The sequence below is a fragment of the Populus trichocarpa genome, unplaced genomic scaffold, assembly GCF_000002775.5.
Source record: "Populus trichocarpa isolate Nisqually-1 unplaced genomic scaffold, P.trichocarpa_v4.1 scaffold_509, whole genome shotgun sequence".
NCBI lineage: Eukaryota > Viridiplantae > Streptophyta > Magnoliopsida > Malpighiales > Salicaceae > Populus > Populus trichocarpa.
The window spans coordinates 48,121-68,417 of record NW_026291144.1 but is presented as its reverse complement, the minus strand read 5'-3'; the positions used below and the strand labels follow the sequence as shown (position 1 = coordinate 68,417).

The 20,297-nt window shown below is 34.5% G+C and overlaps 2 protein-coding genes across 2 annotated transcripts; both read right to left on the bottom strand.

Moving 5' to 3' along the window:
• Nucleotides 1-2,809: 2,809 nt before the first annotated feature.
• On the bottom strand, nucleotides 2,810-17,060 carry LOC7471121 (uncharacterized). Its single transcript, XM_024607552.2, has 33 exons — nucleotides 16,805-17,060; nucleotides 16,672-16,733; nucleotides 16,476-16,568; nucleotides 16,229-16,400; nucleotides 15,917-16,032; nucleotides 14,921-15,007; nucleotides 14,704-14,820; nucleotides 14,551-14,614; nucleotides 14,290-14,432; nucleotides 12,605-12,652; nucleotides 12,461-12,529; nucleotides 11,864-11,939; nucleotides 10,533-10,663; nucleotides 9,347-9,406; nucleotides 9,167-9,236; nucleotides 9,002-9,066; nucleotides 8,864-8,925; nucleotides 8,657-8,780; nucleotides 8,523-8,580; nucleotides 8,320-8,432; nucleotides 7,608-7,685; nucleotides 7,448-7,510; nucleotides 7,205-7,300; nucleotides 7,000-7,109; nucleotides 6,188-6,377; nucleotides 5,768-5,882; nucleotides 4,858-4,967; nucleotides 4,699-4,776; nucleotides 3,985-4,047; nucleotides 3,759-3,890; nucleotides 3,518-3,574; nucleotides 3,300-3,380; nucleotides 2,810-3,194 (listed from the first exon to the last, which is right to left on the bottom strand). The coding sequence occupies exons 1-33, from the start codon at nucleotides 16,926-16,928 to the stop codon at nucleotides 3,144-3,146; spliced, it is 3,078 nt and encodes a 1,025-aa protein (XP_024463320.2). The 5' UTR covers nucleotides 16,929-17,060; the 3' UTR covers nucleotides 2,810-3,143.
• Nucleotides 17,061-18,132: 1,072 nt separating this feature from the next.
• On the bottom strand, nucleotides 18,133-20,011 carry LOC7485921 (uncharacterized). The gene is made up of 2 exons (XM_002312312.4): nucleotides 19,513-20,011; nucleotides 18,133-19,254 (listed from the first exon to the last, which is right to left on the bottom strand). The coding sequence occupies exons 1-2, from the start codon at nucleotides 19,833-19,835 to the stop codon at nucleotides 18,399-18,401; spliced, it is 1,179 nt and encodes a 392-aa protein (XP_002312348.3). The 5' UTR covers nucleotides 19,836-20,011; the 3' UTR covers nucleotides 18,133-18,398.
• Nucleotides 20,012-20,297: the final 286 nt, after the last annotated feature.

The following is a 20,297-nucleotide window of genomic DNA, read 5'->3' as shown; positions in this document are numbered from 1 at the left end:
AAAATTCAATATCTCCCCTCTAGCTAACCTGAAACTAGAAGAACTTTCTCCAGACAAACCTAACTAACAAATCTTGCCATAATTACCATCTACTTAATTGTTAGAATTGATCTTGAAGTTTGAAAATATAAAAATAGATTTTTTTAAAAAAATACTTCTTTTAGATGCATGCAAGTAAGGTATTAATTATGTGATTATTTTTAAGTTTTTAGAAATATTATTAAATATACGTATTAAGAGTATTGTAATTTAAATCTAAATCCGCCGAGTTTAAATCTTCTTACTTCCGACAGTACCGATTCTTGAAATTCAGTTACCTCATCTGCCAGCAGACTGCAGACAGTGCATGTAAGAGAAACCGAGAGAAAAGGTAAAAAATAATTCAATCATCAATGAATTTTGTTTAATAATCACAAGTTCATGAGTGATGACTAGCAGGAGTTTGAATAGTGTGATTTTTATTTGGCTTTAAAGAAAAAGGGAAAGTCGTGGGACACGTGTTACTTTTTATACACCGTCATGTGACCTCACTTGCGATCAAAATTAATCGAGAGGTGAGGAGGTCTGTTTTTTATAGCAGGAATAGTTCGAGGTGCTCGAGCCAAAGGTGAGGAATTAAGTTTTAGATTGACACGAAATTCAAGGTATCTTTAGATCAGTTTGTCAGATATTAATTTTAATTTTCCCCTTCTTGATTATATCATCTAGACTTCTATGAGTTTTTATAAGGATTTGAACTTGAAAAATATATGATTAAAAATAGTGGTTACTGGTTTATTTCGTGAGCTGTAACTTTTAAAAAAATTGGAACGTTAAATAAATTTGAATTTTTTTCGGTGTTGTTATTAAAGTAGATTTTAATTTTAAATTTTGTACCTTGATTTTTTTATTTAATTCAGGTTTAAAATTAAATTACATAACCTTTTTAATGTTTTAAAAAAATAATGATATAAAAGTTGAATTATACATTGTTTGAAATCTTAATATATAAAATTACAAAATCAAGTTATACATTAGTATTTATATTGGTATCTATTATTGTTGCGTTCAATCACAACAGAAAGAAGACATAAATATAACTTCAATAACGATGGTAACATAAAAACAAAGACTGTGATAATATAATCAAATCATTAAATAATTGATTATAAATAAATAAATAAAATATCAAGATCATATTGCTCCCGCAATGCAGGAGAATACAACTACTTTCATCTTATTAATTTCACCTTTTAAATGTTTTTGAAAACAAAGCGAAGAAAGGAGAAATCAGATTCATAAATATCTTCCGAAAATTAGACAAAAATATCTTCAACGTTTTTTTGTTTTTTAATGAATAGAAATATCTTGACACTTTATTGAGGGATACAAGCTCAGCGTGTAATCACGTCTTCTCTCTATTCTCTTGCGGGGGCAAAAAAAAGTAGTATTAAATTTAAAAGTAACTCATACCTCCGCGATAAATGGATGAGGCGCACCTAACTGTAGTGCATATTAATCAATAATAATAATAATGTTTCAGAAGAACATCGTCCTATTAATATCTTGAAAAACATTTATATTCACTTCATACATCACGTGTCTCTAACCCACCCACCCCCCATGCGAGCACCTGGCGTCATCGGGAATCATGTCCTCCTCGAGTCTGTAAGGTCAAAAGGTTGCTGAACACGGTACATTGCAAGTCCGCCCATCTAATGCCTAACCATTTGGTCACCTTGCACCTCTCCACACCTCCCCCCTTGCAGCAGCAGCAAAAAAAAAAAAAAAAAAAAAAAAACTAAATGATTCATTGTAGCTAGGTTCATTGTACTGGATTTGAATAATGTGAGGATTATTTTTGACACTTTTAAATAAAATCAATCAAATTGCTATTGAAAGCAATAGAGTTTTTTTTTATAAGCAAATATTTATTATTATCATATTAATTAGGCATAATCAGTCTTTTATCGTTTTGGTAACAAGATTAACTTATTTTCAAGAGTAAAATTTTAAAAAACTTGCGTTCATATGTTTTTTTATATTTTTATTTTTTAAAAACACAATTTAATAACTAAATTATTATTAAAATAAATTTTTCTTTAATTTACGTGTTTTTGTCTTTTCATTCAAGTATTTTTGTTCTCCCTACTATCCATCGAAATGGGCTTTGATTTTATTTATTTTTTGCCTTTCTATCCTTTCCGCTTCCAAAATTACAATTGTTTTATGTCTCTTAAGTTGGTGAAGAACTATTATAAATTAATAAAATATATATGTATGGCATATATGAATCAGAAAAGATATTCAACCTACAAATTTAATGATAACAAACGAATTTAAAGATAAGAGGTTAATCCTATGACGTTAGATTTACTACTAGTAATTTAACTGAAAAATAATTTCTTAGATCTGCTCAATCACTTATTCTTGATAGCAATTAAACTGCTTTGTTTTAAACTGAAAATTCCAAGCAATTTTTTTTTTAAAAAAAAACAAATAAAAAAAAAAACCCAATCGGTCTGCATCTACATTTGGCACCTATTGTAACACTATGTTTGAAAATGTAATTGTGATTATTTTTTAAAATATTTTTTTATTTGAAAATACATTAAAATAATAATTTTTTTATTTTTTAAAAATTATAATGTTCTAAAAATATTAAAAATATATTAATTTAAAGAAAAAAATAAAAATTCTAACTTTTTTTAAAAATATTTTTTAAACACAAAAACAAAATCTATAAGTAAATAATGCCTGAACGTACCATGCAAACAGGAGAGCGTTGGGCAGAGAGACAAATAAGCATGCAAGTGCTGACCAGCAGGGATAAGTTTCTGAAACAAGAATCAAACTTTTCAAGAAAAGAAAAGTATATACATTAAAAATAAAGTGAACAAATTAGCTTTACAAAGCAACTGGTGGAAGTTATCTCAGTCAATGAATACTTGAATAGAATCAACCCGAACGCCCCCAACCCAACAAAGAGGGGAAAAAAACAAAAAGCAAAGGAAAAAAAACCTAGCACCCAATAATCAACCCTGGTGTGGTGGAAGCATGGCCTCATTAGCAGCTGTGCTCTCCCCCACAATAAAGGGCCCAGGTTCAAACTCAACTCTTTCAAACATAAGAAAACCCCATCCATGGAACCCCAAACACGCAGCTCAGCATCGTAGCAATGTCTGTATAGCATCACGTTGAGCCTGTGCCAAACTCTGCAATTTCAAACCAAAACAACTGGATTTTCAATTCCTTCCATGAATGCTAAAGTAAATTGTCGAGAATATGACTCAAATGCATGAACCGGAATGTAAGTCAACCTGGCAAAGATGATCAAATAGCTGTCTGTTGCTATGAACGAACTTTGCAAAGAAGTCCGCAAGATAATTTACCAAGTTAATCTGCTAGGAATATTTCAAGAAATTAAAGCTGTATGTGACACTTCAAATATTCAAAGAACTCGAAGAAAAAATATTGAAAATTCACACCGCCCCCCCCCCCCCCCCCAAAAAAAAAGAAGGATAATGCTGAAAATTACCCCATTGAGCTGATCGGAAACACTCAATAGATCATCATCATCCCAATCCTCTTCATTCTTGAATATCACAAAAAATTGGTCAGTATTGGAGAAGTAAAAGAGAGAAGCAAATATAAAATAACATGATGTGAGGAAAATACAATGAAAGAATAGGAAATTTCTCATCAGAGAGAAGAAAATATAAAATAACAAGATATGAGGAAAATACAACAAAAGAACAGGAAAAATTTCATCAATTCACCTCATTATATGCTTTCGCCATTGCTTCAAGTTGGCCATATGTAGTTCTGCCGAATGATGGAGCAGCAGCAGAGGACAGCAAACTATCATTAGACTCTGCCACCCCTCCTTGAATTTCTTCCCAGTCGCTCTCCTGCCACAACAGTTAGCTCAAACCTTAAAAGAGTCATATTCCTTGCAGCTACGAGGACAATGACATTAAGGAAACCTGAAAATGACGCCCCTACCTCATCATCAGCCATTGCCTGTTCTTGGAATTCAATCACGGTGTCTGCCAGCAAAGCCAATATCTGCAGCAAACAGGACAAGGAAAGCGCCCAAATAGTTGATCACATATACCAATCAAACTTTGAACAGAAAAGTAAAATTGTGCGCTCTTGGTTTAAATTTATTACCTAAGAAAATAAAAATACCACAAAATGCAACAAACTAATAGCTATAGTCAAGACCATGTTTTTTTTCCCTTTTAAACTATGTAATATATCCTTTACATATTGGTTATAGAGTTTTATTTTTTTTAGATTTGAAAATAATATTTTTCTTTTGCATACGGGACATTATGGAAAGGAAGAAGAATTACATTATTCATATTTTTTTAAGGGTTAACCTGCTAGACGATGGTAAAGCTAAAAGAGGATATCTGCAAAACTGGTCCTTTTGGAAAGAAGAAAAATCAGTGTGAAGGGAGGAGCTTGCTTTCTCAAAATCTTGTATAGAACATTGCTACGAGTTAAATTGCAAAAACATTGCAAAGAACAGTAAATGTTTTTGTGGAAGCAACACCAATTGTGATTTATAAATGAATAGGAGTGTTAAGATATATGGTGAATGTGAGATAAAGAAAGCAATTGACTTCTGTTCACAAATAATTTTGAAATTCTTGCCAACGGATAACTTTCTATCCAAAAGATTCAATGTCATCAATTTAGATTCATAGGTACCTTTACAGGAAGAGGCACTAAAGTCCACTGATCAGGGGCCAATTTAGCTTTTGACCGAGTGGTAATTCCTGCAGCAGACTATTGATAAAAAGAGTAAGTTCTTAAAACAAGCATGCATCCCTAAACATGTGCATTCAGAGCTTAATGGTATGGATGAACCTTTAGATGTCCTAGCACATTAACTTTATTCAATTCAGCGTGCCTAGTGGATAGCAACAAGGCCAAAGCACTGGCTGTGACCTTAATTTGATAAGCCCCTTGAATCTCGCCTACATTCAATCAAAAAGTTGGGAGTTCAAAATCAATGTAAGTTTATTTTGACTACCATTGATTGCTTGGAAAACAATGACAGAAACATTACAAATTAGTTGCAGACATTATGCTTCATCAAAAACAAAGACACAAGACATGTTTTATAATTAGTTCATCCAGATATAAATAAGTTGAATGCAAGATAATTGAACCCTCAGACATTGTAAATCAAGCGCATTAAAATATTCAAAAGAGGACCTCAAAAAACAAAAAGCCCACTAACCTGAACAACTAGCACATACTGGAAAAATATATGCAAAGGTAATGGCTACCATGCAGGTAGTGAAAAGTTTCACTATCCTTCCATTTATGATTTTATTCAAGCCTTCAGGTATTAAGTTCCTTCCAATCCTCTAAATATGAAACTTGGGAAAGGATGGAATTCAGACAAACAACTTAGATGGACTCATGAATACTACTTTGAGATTCAAACGATTAGGATCAGTACTCTTTTTGCTTAATCCATATTATTTAAATGAAATGCGGTAATTAAACTCAAAATAATCCTGCTTAAATATTATGATTCCATCAATTTATCAAATCAAATTCAACATTAAAATCTAGCCAAGGCGAGTACTGCACAGGCAATATTTCAAACAGAAATTGATTAATTAAAAGTTATCACTAGAAAACAATGACAGAGAGGACAGAATAAAAAAAATTGAATGTAGATTAGAAATGTGTGGCCAGGAGAATAGCATTATCACCTTAACATATCTGTAAAATAGGAGCACAAGTAATTGGGAAGCATACTTACCTTGCTTCTGAGTCCATTCTGACATCACATAAACAAAGGAGTTTTCATAGCCTTCAGCTGGTATACCAATCAGCATATCAATAAATTGCTCAACATGAGGAACACTCATGTGGACCTGTGTTTTAAACAAGCATAACGTTCTAAAGTCAATCCATGAAAACCAAATGAAGTGCCTGTGAAATCTTGGCCATAGCAGCTAATAAGAAAGCAGCGGGTGTCAATAAAAGAGAAAAGAACAATTCACAAACTTTCAAGCAAGGCAAATGATTGAAGCCCAATTAGTAGTAAAATGATTGTCAGCTTAGCAAGAATGATTATTTGACAATATCTTTTATCATTGGCCTACTTGGCAACAGAAAGTTGACACTTAAGAGTTTGAGTTGACACAAATCGAAGTAATGAATATTGAAGGCCACGTACCAATCTAGCAAAAATAAGCAATAATGAACTTTTCAACCCCACTATTTGAGCTGACTGCATTCGTCTAACAAGAGCAGTAACTAGATCTCGGATATGCATTGCCATTTGCAATGGTAGATGTAAAATAAGCTGCAAAATGTAACTCCCAACAAAAAGAGATCCAGAGCTTTCCATACCAGGGTCGAGAAGCCTGCAGACCCAAGAATTTAATTAGCATTAAGAAACAAAATTGTACAGAAAGTTCACGATCTGCGAGAATCATTTTTGTCATAAAGTTCTACATGGGGTACCATCAAGAAACCATGAAGTCACTGAGAAGAAAAATTACATGTACATTTTACAAAATTAGATGTCAGTATTCCATTTATGGACCAGAAAAAAATTTAAATGTGCTAAGCAACCAGGTATCTCAGTTTAGGAAATCTGTTGTCCTATGCCAATCTGCATTCATGATCGGCCTTATTATATATATAAAAAATTATGCTTAATATGTTAAATCTAATTTTAAGATATTTTTTCGATTTCATCTAACTCATGGCAGAAAAGAACTTGTCTTGCATGAGCTTATCTCAAACTCCAATTTTTTTTTATATGTTGGAAAGAACAGTTACACAACTTAGAAATAGAACACAGAAGCAACAAGATCCCCAATAAGTATCATTCCATCTTTTCCCTTCAGAACACACGAATCAAGGCATTGAGTACTTAGAATCTAACAAACTTGAACACCTGATAAAAGTTAATGCAATTCCTCAAGGTTTCAGAAGAATAATAAACATAATAAATAAAAATGTACAAAAAATATAACCAACCTTGAAGCTGCATCAAGCAAACTTCTCATTGTGAATCCAGAATCAGCAGCCCAAGAAAGTATTTCTTCTCTCCCCCCGGATATAAATGAAGCCAGACATTGTGTGGCATTCTAGTCAATGATGCAGCAAAACTGAAGTCATTTCTACACTATCCATATACAATACAAGTATGAAAATTAAATACATGTCTCAGGAAAAAATAAACCTGCATTTCACTGTGATCATCACTTTGAAGGACTATTCGAATAACAGCATCAAAGCAAGTATCATATATGGCTTTTATGATATCACTTGGAGCATTCTGCATAATGCTACCACAAAATGAAATTAGCAGAGCATGCCTCATGATGAAAAGAGGGTTCAAAGATCAAAGAGAATGTTCAACGTAATAAGTGTGGTGTGATAGATTTATAGATGCATAATATTATCCTCATCAGGATTGACTTGCCTTTAATAGCATAGTCACCAAATCAAGTGATCCGGCCACCAATCCATCAGGCTGCTGGTAAGGCTATAATGACCATGGAAAGACATGAAAAACAAGTGCTTTAAATCACTATTGAAGAATTGCAACACAATTTAGTTTAACATAGCTTTTACAACCATACTTTATTTAATATTGGTCCGATATGCGGCAAAATTCGAGAAACCAATGGATGAATACCACCAGGAGCATTTTTCAAGGCCTGGACAAATTATTTGAAAGTATACAATTAGTTAAGCATTGCTAAACAAATAAGTGAACTCGATACCATCAATCATCAAAGCCAAGGTAAAAGCCCCAAAAGATATCACCCCAAGCAAGATCAATTCAGAAAGTCAGAGGGGCACCACCACCTCTGGTACATTAAAACCTCCCAAGGACTTTAAAACTGTAAACTTTAAAGATGTTTAGAATTCAGTTGATAAACTAGCTCACAGATCAAAAACAGAATGGGCCTACCCTCTCCCTTTTAATGTCCTTGGGACTTAAAATGGGCACTGGCATGGATAAAAATAGATACTAATAATTTCAATTTTTTCTCACCCGTGATCATATTTATATCTGTGCTTGCCTTTGGATATTAATTCATCAGGCTAACTCAGAATATCAAAAGGCATATAAATAATAAATCACACATTCACCAATTATGTTCAACAGTCAATCACATCCATGAAATGTGAATAATTGACAAATAAAATAGAAACAAAACAGGAAGAAAATATTGCACATAAACAATAAGCACATGTGAAGAAAGTGAATCAAGATACCCTGACAGCTGTAACACTTCTCCCTAATAAACTAAAAAATTAGGAGAAGAAGAAATTTAATATCAATACCTCCAGAACCTCAATGGCATCAATACTGAGAAAAGGATCAGAAACATACAATGCCCATGTATTAAGAACTACAGGTGAGACAACAGACTCGAATGATACTGCTGCTTCACGAACTGCAATTTCACGACTACAGAAGCTGAGATTGCAGATAGGCAAGAAACTGGAAAGGCTTCAGAATAATTTACAATTATGTCCATACCCACCTGCCTTAATAGATGCTTGCAGTGTTTCAAGCACCAGGTGTAATGTTTCATCAGATGCCTATGAAGCAGAATCAAACAGAACTAATAAATGTACATTCAGCAATAGTATTGAAGAAATCTTCTTGCAGCATTACCTGATGAAGAAGATCAGTGAGAGATGAAAACAAGCCCATCAGTTGAGGCTGAATATTTTCTTTGTTAGCTTCAGGCAGGAGTTGAGAAAGTGCCTGACAAGCACCCATCTTCACAGGTGGAGGCCTGCTAGGATAAACATTTGTCAAAAGATATTTATCACTCTTAAAAAGAAAGGTAAGTTTTTTTAAGTAATCATGGATGCTTACACATTCATGCCAACTCCCTTGATAGCAGCATGGAGGAAATGCTCGAGAACTCCATGGCTGATCTGTATGATACTAAAAATTAATATTTTTTTAAAGGCAATGTAAACTTAGTAACACAAGGAAATATTGTATAATTACCACAGAGGAGAACTTAGCAACTGATGTAAAAATACGTGCATAAAGAAAGGGATATTCATGCACCCCTGCAAAACAAAATAATTGCACAAAAATTGTGCCTATAAATGAACAATCCGAACAAGTATTGGCACAAAATAAAACAGAAGAAAGAAAACAGATTTATACCTGTTCCAACATCTATAGTGACAATCTGCTCTACAAGGTTTCCTAAATTCACACTGATCATCCCTGATGCCTATAAAATAAAGTGAACACTATGAAAAAATCATATGCTCCACATAAAACAAAAGTGGTTTCCAACCATGCTTATCAGAACACAACAATAAGTGATGTCAAAAGAAATACCTCTGCATCAAGCAATTGGTCTGAGAGATCAGCCAAAGCAAAGAGGATAGACTCCCTTATCTACCAGATTTTACCATGTCAAGATGGATCAACAGAAAAGGTAAGATGACTGAAAAGAAAATACAGTTGAAATGATGGATAAAGTATTAGATTAAACTACAGAACACAGTCTTTCACACAGATCATAAGCAGGCATGTGAAACTACATAGCAGCAAATATTTTGGAGCAAATCAGTTGACCAGATCAAACATTTGGATCCTGAGGAAGTCTCATGTGTGCACTTAAAGTGAAGAAAAAAGAGCATGAAATTTCACTTCCCAAATACCAAGAGTAAAATAAAATAAAAGAGACTGCACAGACTCATTCCAGAAACTTCACTGGAGATATGGATGGCAAAAGACAACAATTTGACAATACTGCCATCACAGGTGCAGTAAAATAGCTCACGCCCTTATGCAGTAAATTTAAGGTTTATTAAATGAGTCGGAGCTGTACAGAGAGAATCAAAGAAATCATTTTCTCCACAGGGAAAGTAATACAATACCACAAGAAACGCAAGTCAATAAACAATCTTGAAAGATTAAAACTAAATTGAAGCACAAAATACTTCGCGAGGTCGTTTAGAACTATATATATATATAAAAAAAAAAAAAACAGATCATGAGAGCCAATTCTCTGGAAGGACAATTTATTTGATAATCAATATTCAATGTTATTTGAATAAGAAAACCTTCAAAATCCAAATTTAAACACTAAATAATAAACAATATTCTCAAATAATGCTAAAATCACACAACATTAAAATTCCTAACTATCAAATATTAGATCTGATTACTATCTTTTTTTCATTCCCTGACACAAAGGTTATGTAACACAACCACAGAACAGTCACATTGATGGTTCTGTGAAGTCTGGCCAACAGTTAGTTCTCCAACTGTTGCACTTACCTGGATTTTTTAATAGCAAAGTTCTTTATAAAGCTACAAGCACAGCAGCTTCAATGACTGTTGTGATGAATTTGCAGAAGACTTAGAAATTTCATTCTAAATGCAAAGGAAAAATATTAAAAGGGAGAGATTCAGTGGAAGTAGAAGTGTTACAGCCCCAACTACAGGTCATTGGCCATAAATTGCAAATTGAACTATTCATGGAATAAATACAAAGAAAGGCAAAACCTTTACTTACTCGCCACCAAGCTGCTGAACCAGCAGCCTTTTCTCGTTCAGACTCATTGAATCTCTCTCTCATGGCATCTATAATGGCATAAATTCCTTCACTGCCAAAAGAATTCACCACCTCCTCTAGCAAAAGTACACCTGCCGATAGCAATTTTAAGATGGTGAAGAGCATCAACAAAAACCTAATGATTTTTCATTCGTTAAGTGGCAGGGGTAGTTACTGGGACTCAAACTTAAGACCTGTCCCATCCCATACTTTATAGAAGCAAGTACCGCTGGGTTAAATACCCATTGGCAAAGCTCCATATTGGACTAAAATCCTACATCTGTAGAAAAGTAGATGAAAGCAGGAATAACTAAACTCCAGTAAAACCATTTGACATCGGTACTCATAACCCTTGCACACAATGCCGAAAAGGACAGCAAGTAAAAAATTGTACCATTCACATAGTCAATCAACATGTAGAAATTAAAATATTTTCAACTATGAATCTTTCAGAATGGCAAATTACAGCAGGAAAAAAAATATTAGCAGAGATCATTTTGATAGGGACGGTAACATTGAAATAAAGCAAAACATATAAGCAGAAGCAGAAGAGATGCCACAATTGCATGTTATGGCACTCAGTGAAACACTCAAAACTAGAAGAAAGTGACAAATATATGTACTTCTATAAATTTCAAAACCATGTATAGAACATATGCATTGCTATAAATTTCAAAACATTTATAGATAACAGAACTTCTGTCAAAAGATAAGTTTATCCAAACACCCATTCAAATCCCAATTGACCCCCTGTTTGTATCTTCCTCCGTTTTGCCACTCCATGCTTATGAGAGGTTGGGGATGGATCTCCTAAGTTCATCCAAAAAATACTTTTCAACAAAACCCAAAGCCAAACCAAACTCTTTCCACATGTTTGTTTGGTGTGGCTCAATGCAATGCTGAAGACAGAACATGTCAATCAAAACCCAAGAAAAATTAAGACCAGATTGCCTCAACACTCTTAAGAGTCATTTTGCACCTTGCATATATTCCATCAATGTGTTTTCTCAACCAGTTGTTGCATTAACTGAGATCATGCTTTATCTGCGAGTGTAAATTTGGTTATAATTCTAAGAATCTTCATTACTATTTCTAAAGCTTCTTTAAATTGTCCAAAATTCCTTCTTTTAGAGCTGCTTTAAATTTGTCTGGAATTCCTTGATTACTGTTGTTTCATTATTCCCCAAAATGAGCAATTAGACCAACATATTCAAATTCGTTACTAGTTTGCACTTTTGCAACATAATTATCAGAAATACTAGTAGCAGCCAATTTGGTTAAAAACTACTTACCAGAAACACGACAGCTATAAGTAGCATCATCCTCATCAGCAACAAATTGGTTTGCATCCCTTGACCAAGTATGAACCTATATAATCCATATGTAGAACTGATGAGCAACAGGAAAAAAAAACCTGAACAGGAAGGCATTTTTGATAGCACTAAAGGGTTTAGGAGCCATGGTAAGTGGAAAGCCAGTGGTATCCCAGGTCATGGTTCAACTCTTGCCCTCAGATGGCCGCTACTCACCCTTCTTGTGGTACCATTTGAAAGGCCTGTGGGTAAAGTAAAGGGCTGGCCTACTTGGTGCAAAATTCGTGAGGAGGGATCCGGCACAGCTATCCTTAGGTAGTGGCAGGCTAGTTGTGGTGGCCCAAGGCCACACAAATGCCTCACTTCCTTGTAAATATATATATATATATATATATATATATATATATATATATATAAAAGTGTTTTGATTAAGAGTCTTTCCCTTGACAGGGAATAGACAAATCATGCTCTACCTAAATATCTGCATATATCTAAACAAATGCATTTATCCACAATCACCATTAAGTAACACAACAAAACAAGGACATATAACGGGAATATGTTGTAGAAAATTACTTGTTGTTCTGTCATTTGCAGGAAAGCTATAGTGTAATATGCCAACTCCTTGATGTTATTCTTAACTACCTGCATGAACCAGGTTTCATAAACATAATGTAGAAAAAAGACGGCACAAACAAAATCAAAGACTTTGAACAGCACCTTCATTAATTTTGCACTGCCCACAATGGTCAACAAAAACTCAAAAAGCTGCATATACAAAAGCACGTGTAAGGAACCATCTGTATGAAAAGCTAAAACAGAACATGCATGCATGGTTCTGAGCATTTCAAAACAAAAGGTTCTTGATAACAAATTCCATTTGTTTCTATTGATAAATGATCAGTGGCCAAAGTCAGACATAAAACCTTCAAACAAAACATACTCAAAGTATTATACATGCAAAAACACATGCATCGTTTACTCAAAACCTACTCAAAAACGGTATCTTTACCATCATTCCATGGCTACTTAAAAACGCTTGCCTTCGTGAAAAGAAAAGGAAAACAAGACAATACATGTCAGGCCAGTATTGTAAATTTTGTGACTTCTTGATTGGGAACCCTAAAATATTCATACAATTTCCAGCATGATTGTCCATTATTCCATGACACAGTTATTTTCAGTTACTGCTATTGTTGTCATCAGATTAAAACAAGCAGTCATGCACAACTCTTTTCAGACAACATGCATGAATAGCATGAACTTGAAGGCTGATTCATCATAATTTACTATCTATTTAGCCAGATAACACAATTTTTTTCTGATTTATTAGCATAATAAATGGGAGAATTTACCCCCTTTTTCTGTTTTTTGGCCAAACTTATACTAGCCTTTCCCAAGTGAATATCAACCCCAATAGATAATGTTTCCAAGTTTCCAACCGAAACACAACCACCAAAAAACATATGATTAGATAAAAAAAAAATTCTATTGGATTTAGGATGAATTGGAGTTTGAAGTTAAAACCCAGCAGCCTTTTTGATGGGGTATTTGAGCTATCGGTACAGCTGCCTGACTAAAACTGACATACATCATATATATTTTTATTGTTATATAAATTTATGTAATTTTGTTTTAGAAAGTATAATAAAAGACATGAATATATAATGTAATAGTAGATATTGGTGTGATGATTTTTCCTTCTGTTGTTCATTAACATGTATAGTTACAAACAATTTACTTTTTATTGTCATTTTTTGTGGACATCTAGTTTTATAGTTAATGTATGATGAACATTTTAATTAGTTTACTAGGCATTTATGTCAATAGAAAGGCTGAAGTCAAGCATACAGCTGTAAATGCTTAAATAGGAATATAAACGCTTAAATAGGAAATTTACCTTACTATATTTAGCTTCCTAGATTTCCTCTTTGTAATTACTATGTACAGCACAACAGCACTACTTTTCCTATATATAATGAAAGCCTAGTCGAAAGGTAAAGGCAATTCAAACAAATCTGTTAATTTAGCAGGGAGGGTTAGAGTTTGGGATGGAACAGGCTTAGGATGCGGGTTTTCTATATAGACCTTGGTTCAGGTTAGGTATTTTCACAGGTACCGATACTGTTGCCATCCCTACTCAAGGAGGCTACTTGGTGTGTAAAGAAGAAAATGGCAGTAAATAATATTATACTTTAACCTTTAACTGACAATTCATGCAAAATCATTGACATGAATCACATTGCATGTGATCAATCAATCTATCCCACAGCCAGTAACCTTAGGGCAATTTGAAACTTCATCATGCAAAATTTCATTGATATTTAACTTAAAGAGCATCTACATATATGTGTATATGCATGTGTACATATTATATAGTAATCTAGAAATGTTAATATGATTACCTGGATGACAAATGCATCAAGACTTTTCTCAGCACCATCAGAGTCATATCTATCTCCATAGGGATCTTCTGTACATTCAATTGATGACCGCACGTACACACTTAGAGATGTTACAAATGTTTGCCACAAGGGTCCAACTATCACTGCAATAACACAACATGGTTGTTGGATGGGAAAATGCAAAATAACAAATTAGCAAATGGCAGAACTTCAAAATAAATGAAAAGAAAGCTGCTATGAACATAATAAATGAACATATACCCATGAATTCACTTTCAGTAAGGCTAGGGAAATTCTGAACAAACTGATTCAAGCACTTTAAAACCTAGTGAGCACAGAATTAATATCAGCCACTAACTCATTTCGACAAACAAGGATAATAGACAAAGATTTAGATCAAAAGACTGAATTAACCTCCATTCTCAAGCTCCAATTATCAGGATCTTCAGGTTGCATAGGCGGTTCTAAGATAACAGAGAACTGATCCATCCATGGTTTAAGCATTGGTGTTATCAAGGCACTGATTTCTGTCTGAACATAAATGTATTAATCTTTCAATAAAAGATAGAGCAGGTTAAAAAAGAAAACAATCTGAAGCAAGTGGAAACTAGATCAGAAGTAAAAAACATACCTTATATACACCACTCATGATCCCGAGCACAGACACGCAAGAATAAACTATTGTAAGGGCTTTCGTACGCAAGTAGTTGTCATAATTCTGCTTAAACAGGTTCTGACATAGTAAGTCCACGGGATGAACAGGAGTATGGTTTTGCCATCAAGAAAGCAACTTTAACAGATTGATACTGACTACTTTCCATACACAAAATTAGGGTCTACTCATATACCAAACTGTGATGCAGAATCCTGAAAATATCTATGAGAAATACAAGGAAGAAAAGAGATACATGGGTAATTTCAAATCATTTAAGAATGAATAATATCTCTCAAGAAAACCACAGTATGCCACCCATCACCCACTTATTCACCATAGAAACCAGAAGTCATCAAGATTTCATCACAACATTTTCATTGTTGCTTTCAGGCCACAGAATTACACAAGTAATTTGAAGTCATACATGCAGAAAGAGTAACATCTCTCATGCAGCCATGGTATACCACTTGCTGCTTACTAATTTACCCTAGGAATCAGAATTCACCAAGATTTTAAAAAAAAAAATCAATTTTCCTTTCAGGCCACAAAATAATAAAGAACCCGGAACACATAAGCACACACCAAAGAGTGCACCAAGCCACATAAGTCTAGCTAGTTTGACTCCAACACATCCCATGAAGGTGCAATAGTAATGCATCACTGAACACAGGGAACTTTTGTATGTTACTGTTTTTGGGCAACATAACACATGTACATGTATTTCATGTAGGCATCAAAGGAATCTCATGCCACTTTGGTCACCGTGATACTGTTTAAATTGCAATTCTCATGGTCCTGCTCTATTCTTTGGTCACTGGCATATATACTTAGCATGCACTGGCATGCCCACCTTTTCTTCGAACAAGTTCACATTTCCATTCATAAAAAATTCCCATTGGATAGCCAGCAAAAAAACTAAAACCAATCAAATAATGCTTTTGGAAAAAGCAACAAAATATGAGAACTCCTAACCTGAGGTGACGATACAATTGTAAGCAAGCATGGGAACAAAACTGGTACTAGTGTTGGCACCACTGTATCATCCAAATCCCCAGAGAGAAGAGCCAGACACCTTAGAGCTCCATGCACTGCAAATTCCAACATCAAATGTCACCTTCATTCTCAAGTCAAATTGCAAAGAACTGGTCACTTGTTAAGATCTTCGAGGTCAGGATTCAATTTGAAAAAGAGAGCTTCAGGGTTTTGTTTTTCATAAATGTCTGCTTGGAATGTGTATGGTAATCGCAAATTAAAAAACTTCACACAACCATCCCAGAGACTTACCCCCGCTCACATTAGTTCGATCGTTAATCAACTTCAAAAGAAACGGCAATAAATCAGGCCAATTCTCAGGCCAGTCATAAACAGCAATCGAAGCAATAGCCATGCTAATTGCAGTACAAATTTTCCGATGAGAATCATCCAACGACGGTAAAAGTAGTCTCCGTATAACTTCCTAATAACAGAACAATAAACTAGTAATTAGGCCTCAATTTATGAATTTCAAGATCTAAAAAAAGGCCATAACTACCTTCTCTTCAGTTGCAACAGCAGGCGGCTCGAAGGACTCCTCGCTTTCGTGCCAATGTGTCTTGATAAATTGCTTCAATAGTACGGCAGCTAGGTAATTATCTTGTTAATTCTCACCCAAAAAAATCAAATATAGGAACAAGAAGATTTTAAAAAAAAAATTATGAGAAAAAAAAAGGTTTCAAAAGAGAGGATATCTGACGCAATCCAAAAGGAAGTTCCTTGTTCGCAGCAACTTTTGATAATGCCACTCCAAAACCTGAAGAAATAATGTTCGATTAGACTGGACTGATATCGGAGATTTAGAGGGGAGAAGAGGAGGGGAGTGACCTGGTTGAAGAGAGGCTTGGCGAAGAGAAACTTCGGCCAAGGAACGGATTTCCTGGTTAGGATCGAGAGTGGCATTCAGGCAATTGAGTAGCCATTCTTGATCTTGATCGATTAGGTTTGCCATTTTGTTTTATTATTCAGCAAAAAAAGAAAACCTAATTCACCTGTTGAGAAATGAAGAGCAGAGTTTTCTTTTTCCCGCTCTCAAAAGGAGATTTTTGCGGTGAGGGTGAGTGAAGAGAGAGAGAGAGTATTTTGTTTCCGGTTTGTATATATAGTAGTGGAGGTTTTTTAGGGTTTCAGCTAGGTGGGCCTAAGAGAGTACAGTGAGTTGGGCTCTAGCTCCGCCGCCAATTTGCTTGCTTCTTGTTTCAAACCAAATCCAAATGATTCTCGAGGGGGGAGGAAAAAACAAAATAAAAATGGTTTTTTTTTTTTATATATATAAGCTGAGATATGTTATTGTTATTGTGAACATTTTTATGGCAGTTAATTTAATGGACACTGTTCATAAAATTAGGGCAGGGTACCTACCCTATGAATTTATGATAGATATAAGTAAAAATTGATAGAAAATGGCTTTAAGTAAGGGCAGAGTAAGAATATTTATGATCATCCGTACCCAATTGTTATCTTCATCTTCCATTACTGATTAGCCCTGAAATCCGTGTCATTGTGCAATTTTTTTCAATTTACTAGCTCAACCTATAATTTCAAAATAGTTTATTCACTGCAATCGCTTGAATTAAAAAAAAAAGAATAAACGGAAAAATAACATCTAGACAAATATAAATATCTCAGAATTATTATTAAATTTAATATAATAATTTAAACTTGAAAAATCTTTATTTATATTATTTACTTAACTTAGTTTTAAATTAAATTAAATAAGAATTGTCAACTCTATTCACCTAATAAATTCCTAAAAAAATCAAATAAAAAAACAAGTAATGGTTATCTTATTTAACTCACAAAACTTACAATCCGAATTACTGAATTAAATTAATTTTTTTATTTTATTATATTATATAATAAAAAGTATGAAAATCAATTTATAAACTAACTAATTAAATTAATTAAAAAAACCCACATTAAATGCTCTTAGAAACCAGTAAAACTACAAAAAAAAACACCACCAAATGCGCGGGGAAGAAACAACCAAAGGGTGTGTTTTTTAGTGTGCAATGATGCAGTGTGTAATGTTTTTCAAAGACATTTTTTATATTTTTTAAATTTATAACCTTAACACGTCATTACTTTAAAATATTAAATAAATATTTTTAAAATAAAAAATAATTTAAAAAAACTACTTCAACCACATTATCATAGACACTGGGATAGGCTAGCACTACACATCTTTCAACTGAAACGGTACCACGTGTGACATATGAATACAGCAAAAGAGAGGAAAAACATAAAACATTCTCATTCTTCCCAGTACATTAAATCCCTCGACCAACACATAGCATCCAGATTTCCTCTTTCTACCAATCCCACAAATCGTTAAAAAAGAAAATTCATCTGCTCCTAGTTTTTTATTTATTTATATATAATTCTAATTGATTAAAAAAGTAAAAAAGAGGCATATATAATTTTATAATTCCCATCTGCTTCTAATGCGATGAGGATGCCTGAAATCATAGGTCAGCAATAAGCTTCCATCCATTCTCTTCAAGGCAAACCTCTCAACCAAAACATAGCAACCAAATTTCCTCCACTTCCCCTTGCCATCAAAAACCTCTTTTCTCTTCACCCTCACCTCCCTTTCATCCCCACTAGCACCCCCTACTCCTTGCACCCCCTTCATTCTCTCCACAATTTCCATTCTCAGTCCCACACTTGTTTCTGATCCTGTCACTCTGTTAAGACTCCTGAACCACATCACCCCATCAACAACGTCCTTTTGGTCCGCCACAGCTTCTGTCCCGCCAACTGTAACAACTTCACATTCAACAGCAACATCCACAGTTACAGTATTGCCTTCATTGTACATATTTTCACAAGCAAAAATTTGCTCCCATTGTTGCTCAAGTGTCATCTCATAATAGGTTGAATATTTCATTTGATCTTTAAGTACTGTCCCTTCCTTGATAAACATGAAAGGGCAATACCACTTCCCCGCTACTACAGGCGTGGAACATCTTTGTGATAGTGGGAAGTTGAAGTCCGGGAGGCGGGCGCGGAGAGCTGTGTTAAGGCCTGGTGCTTCATTTAGCTGGAACTCCTTTGAAGTTGAGGTATACACTCGCCAGCCTTTTCTCCTCAGGAAATTTGGAGGAAACCCATCTGCCCTTACGGATTTAGCAGCAAAACCTCCCCGTTTACGGTGTTGAATCTCAAATTGCTGATAAATGTTTCTAGGGTCCAAAGGTTGCGGTTTTAAATCAGATATGCAGGAGCAGAAACAGCATGTTTTCATGTCCTCTTCCTTGGAGTTTATGTAAGCTTCCCTGAAAGCCAATATGAGTGCTGATTTATTAAGAATTGGCTAATTAAAACGAGTGAGAACAAAAAAAAAAAGAGGAAATGCTTGCACCCATTTTCTTAATCCGGAAACGCAGCGGTGATTCATATGTTAAGGTCCTAGCTGACGCAATCTTTCCATGTTGTTTGAGATCTTGACTTGATTTCAAAGATATAGAGGATATGAAAAAAAAAGCAAAAGAAAAACAAAACAAGGTGAAGTTGGAGATAGAGCACACACATACCCTTTATGCTTCCCTTTTCTTTCAACCACGTAGTATTGATTGGAAGATAATGGCTGATTAAGAACAGGAATGAAAAGAACACGGTTCGTATCAACGTTTTGATGCTCCCCAGCTTGCTGCGTATACCGAACCGTCAAGTTCTTGTTTTGAGGGAAAGGCAGGCCCCAGCTTACTCGATCACTCTTGAAAAATCCACAACAGAAGGTAGGCACAGCTTCTTCATCCTGGATTACCAATACACCAGAATTTGGACCCTCGGGAGGCGGTGATGCAAGAGCTGAAGGATCTCTTAGATACATCGAAAGAGGCCTTGTCACATACATTTCCTCTCAAACTTTTCTTTGGCTCCAATAGTACTTACTGTCTTTGTTCCTTGGGTTTTGAAGTGGATAAAAAGTTTTGAGCTCAAAATGCACGTACATAAAAAATGATCTCAAAATGGCTTGCTTATCTAACTAGGATTGGTTACATGAGGCCCTGATCTTCTCTGGTGCCTAAAGTCAACTAGTTGATTGCTGAACATTGGTGGAGTTCAAATATCTAATTAGGAGGAAGCTTCATCACACGTGCATACCTACATACATCCTCGTGTGTGCGTAAATGAACTCAAAATGGCTTGCTTGTCTAACGAGGATTAGTTACATGGGGCCCTGATCTTCTCTGGTGCCTAAAGTCAACTAGTTGATTGCTGAACATTGGTGGAGTTCAATATGCATTCCCAAATGCCAGGTAAGTTCCATAAGCATTTCAAGTTTTAAATACAGAATGTCTAGTTACTAGGAAGC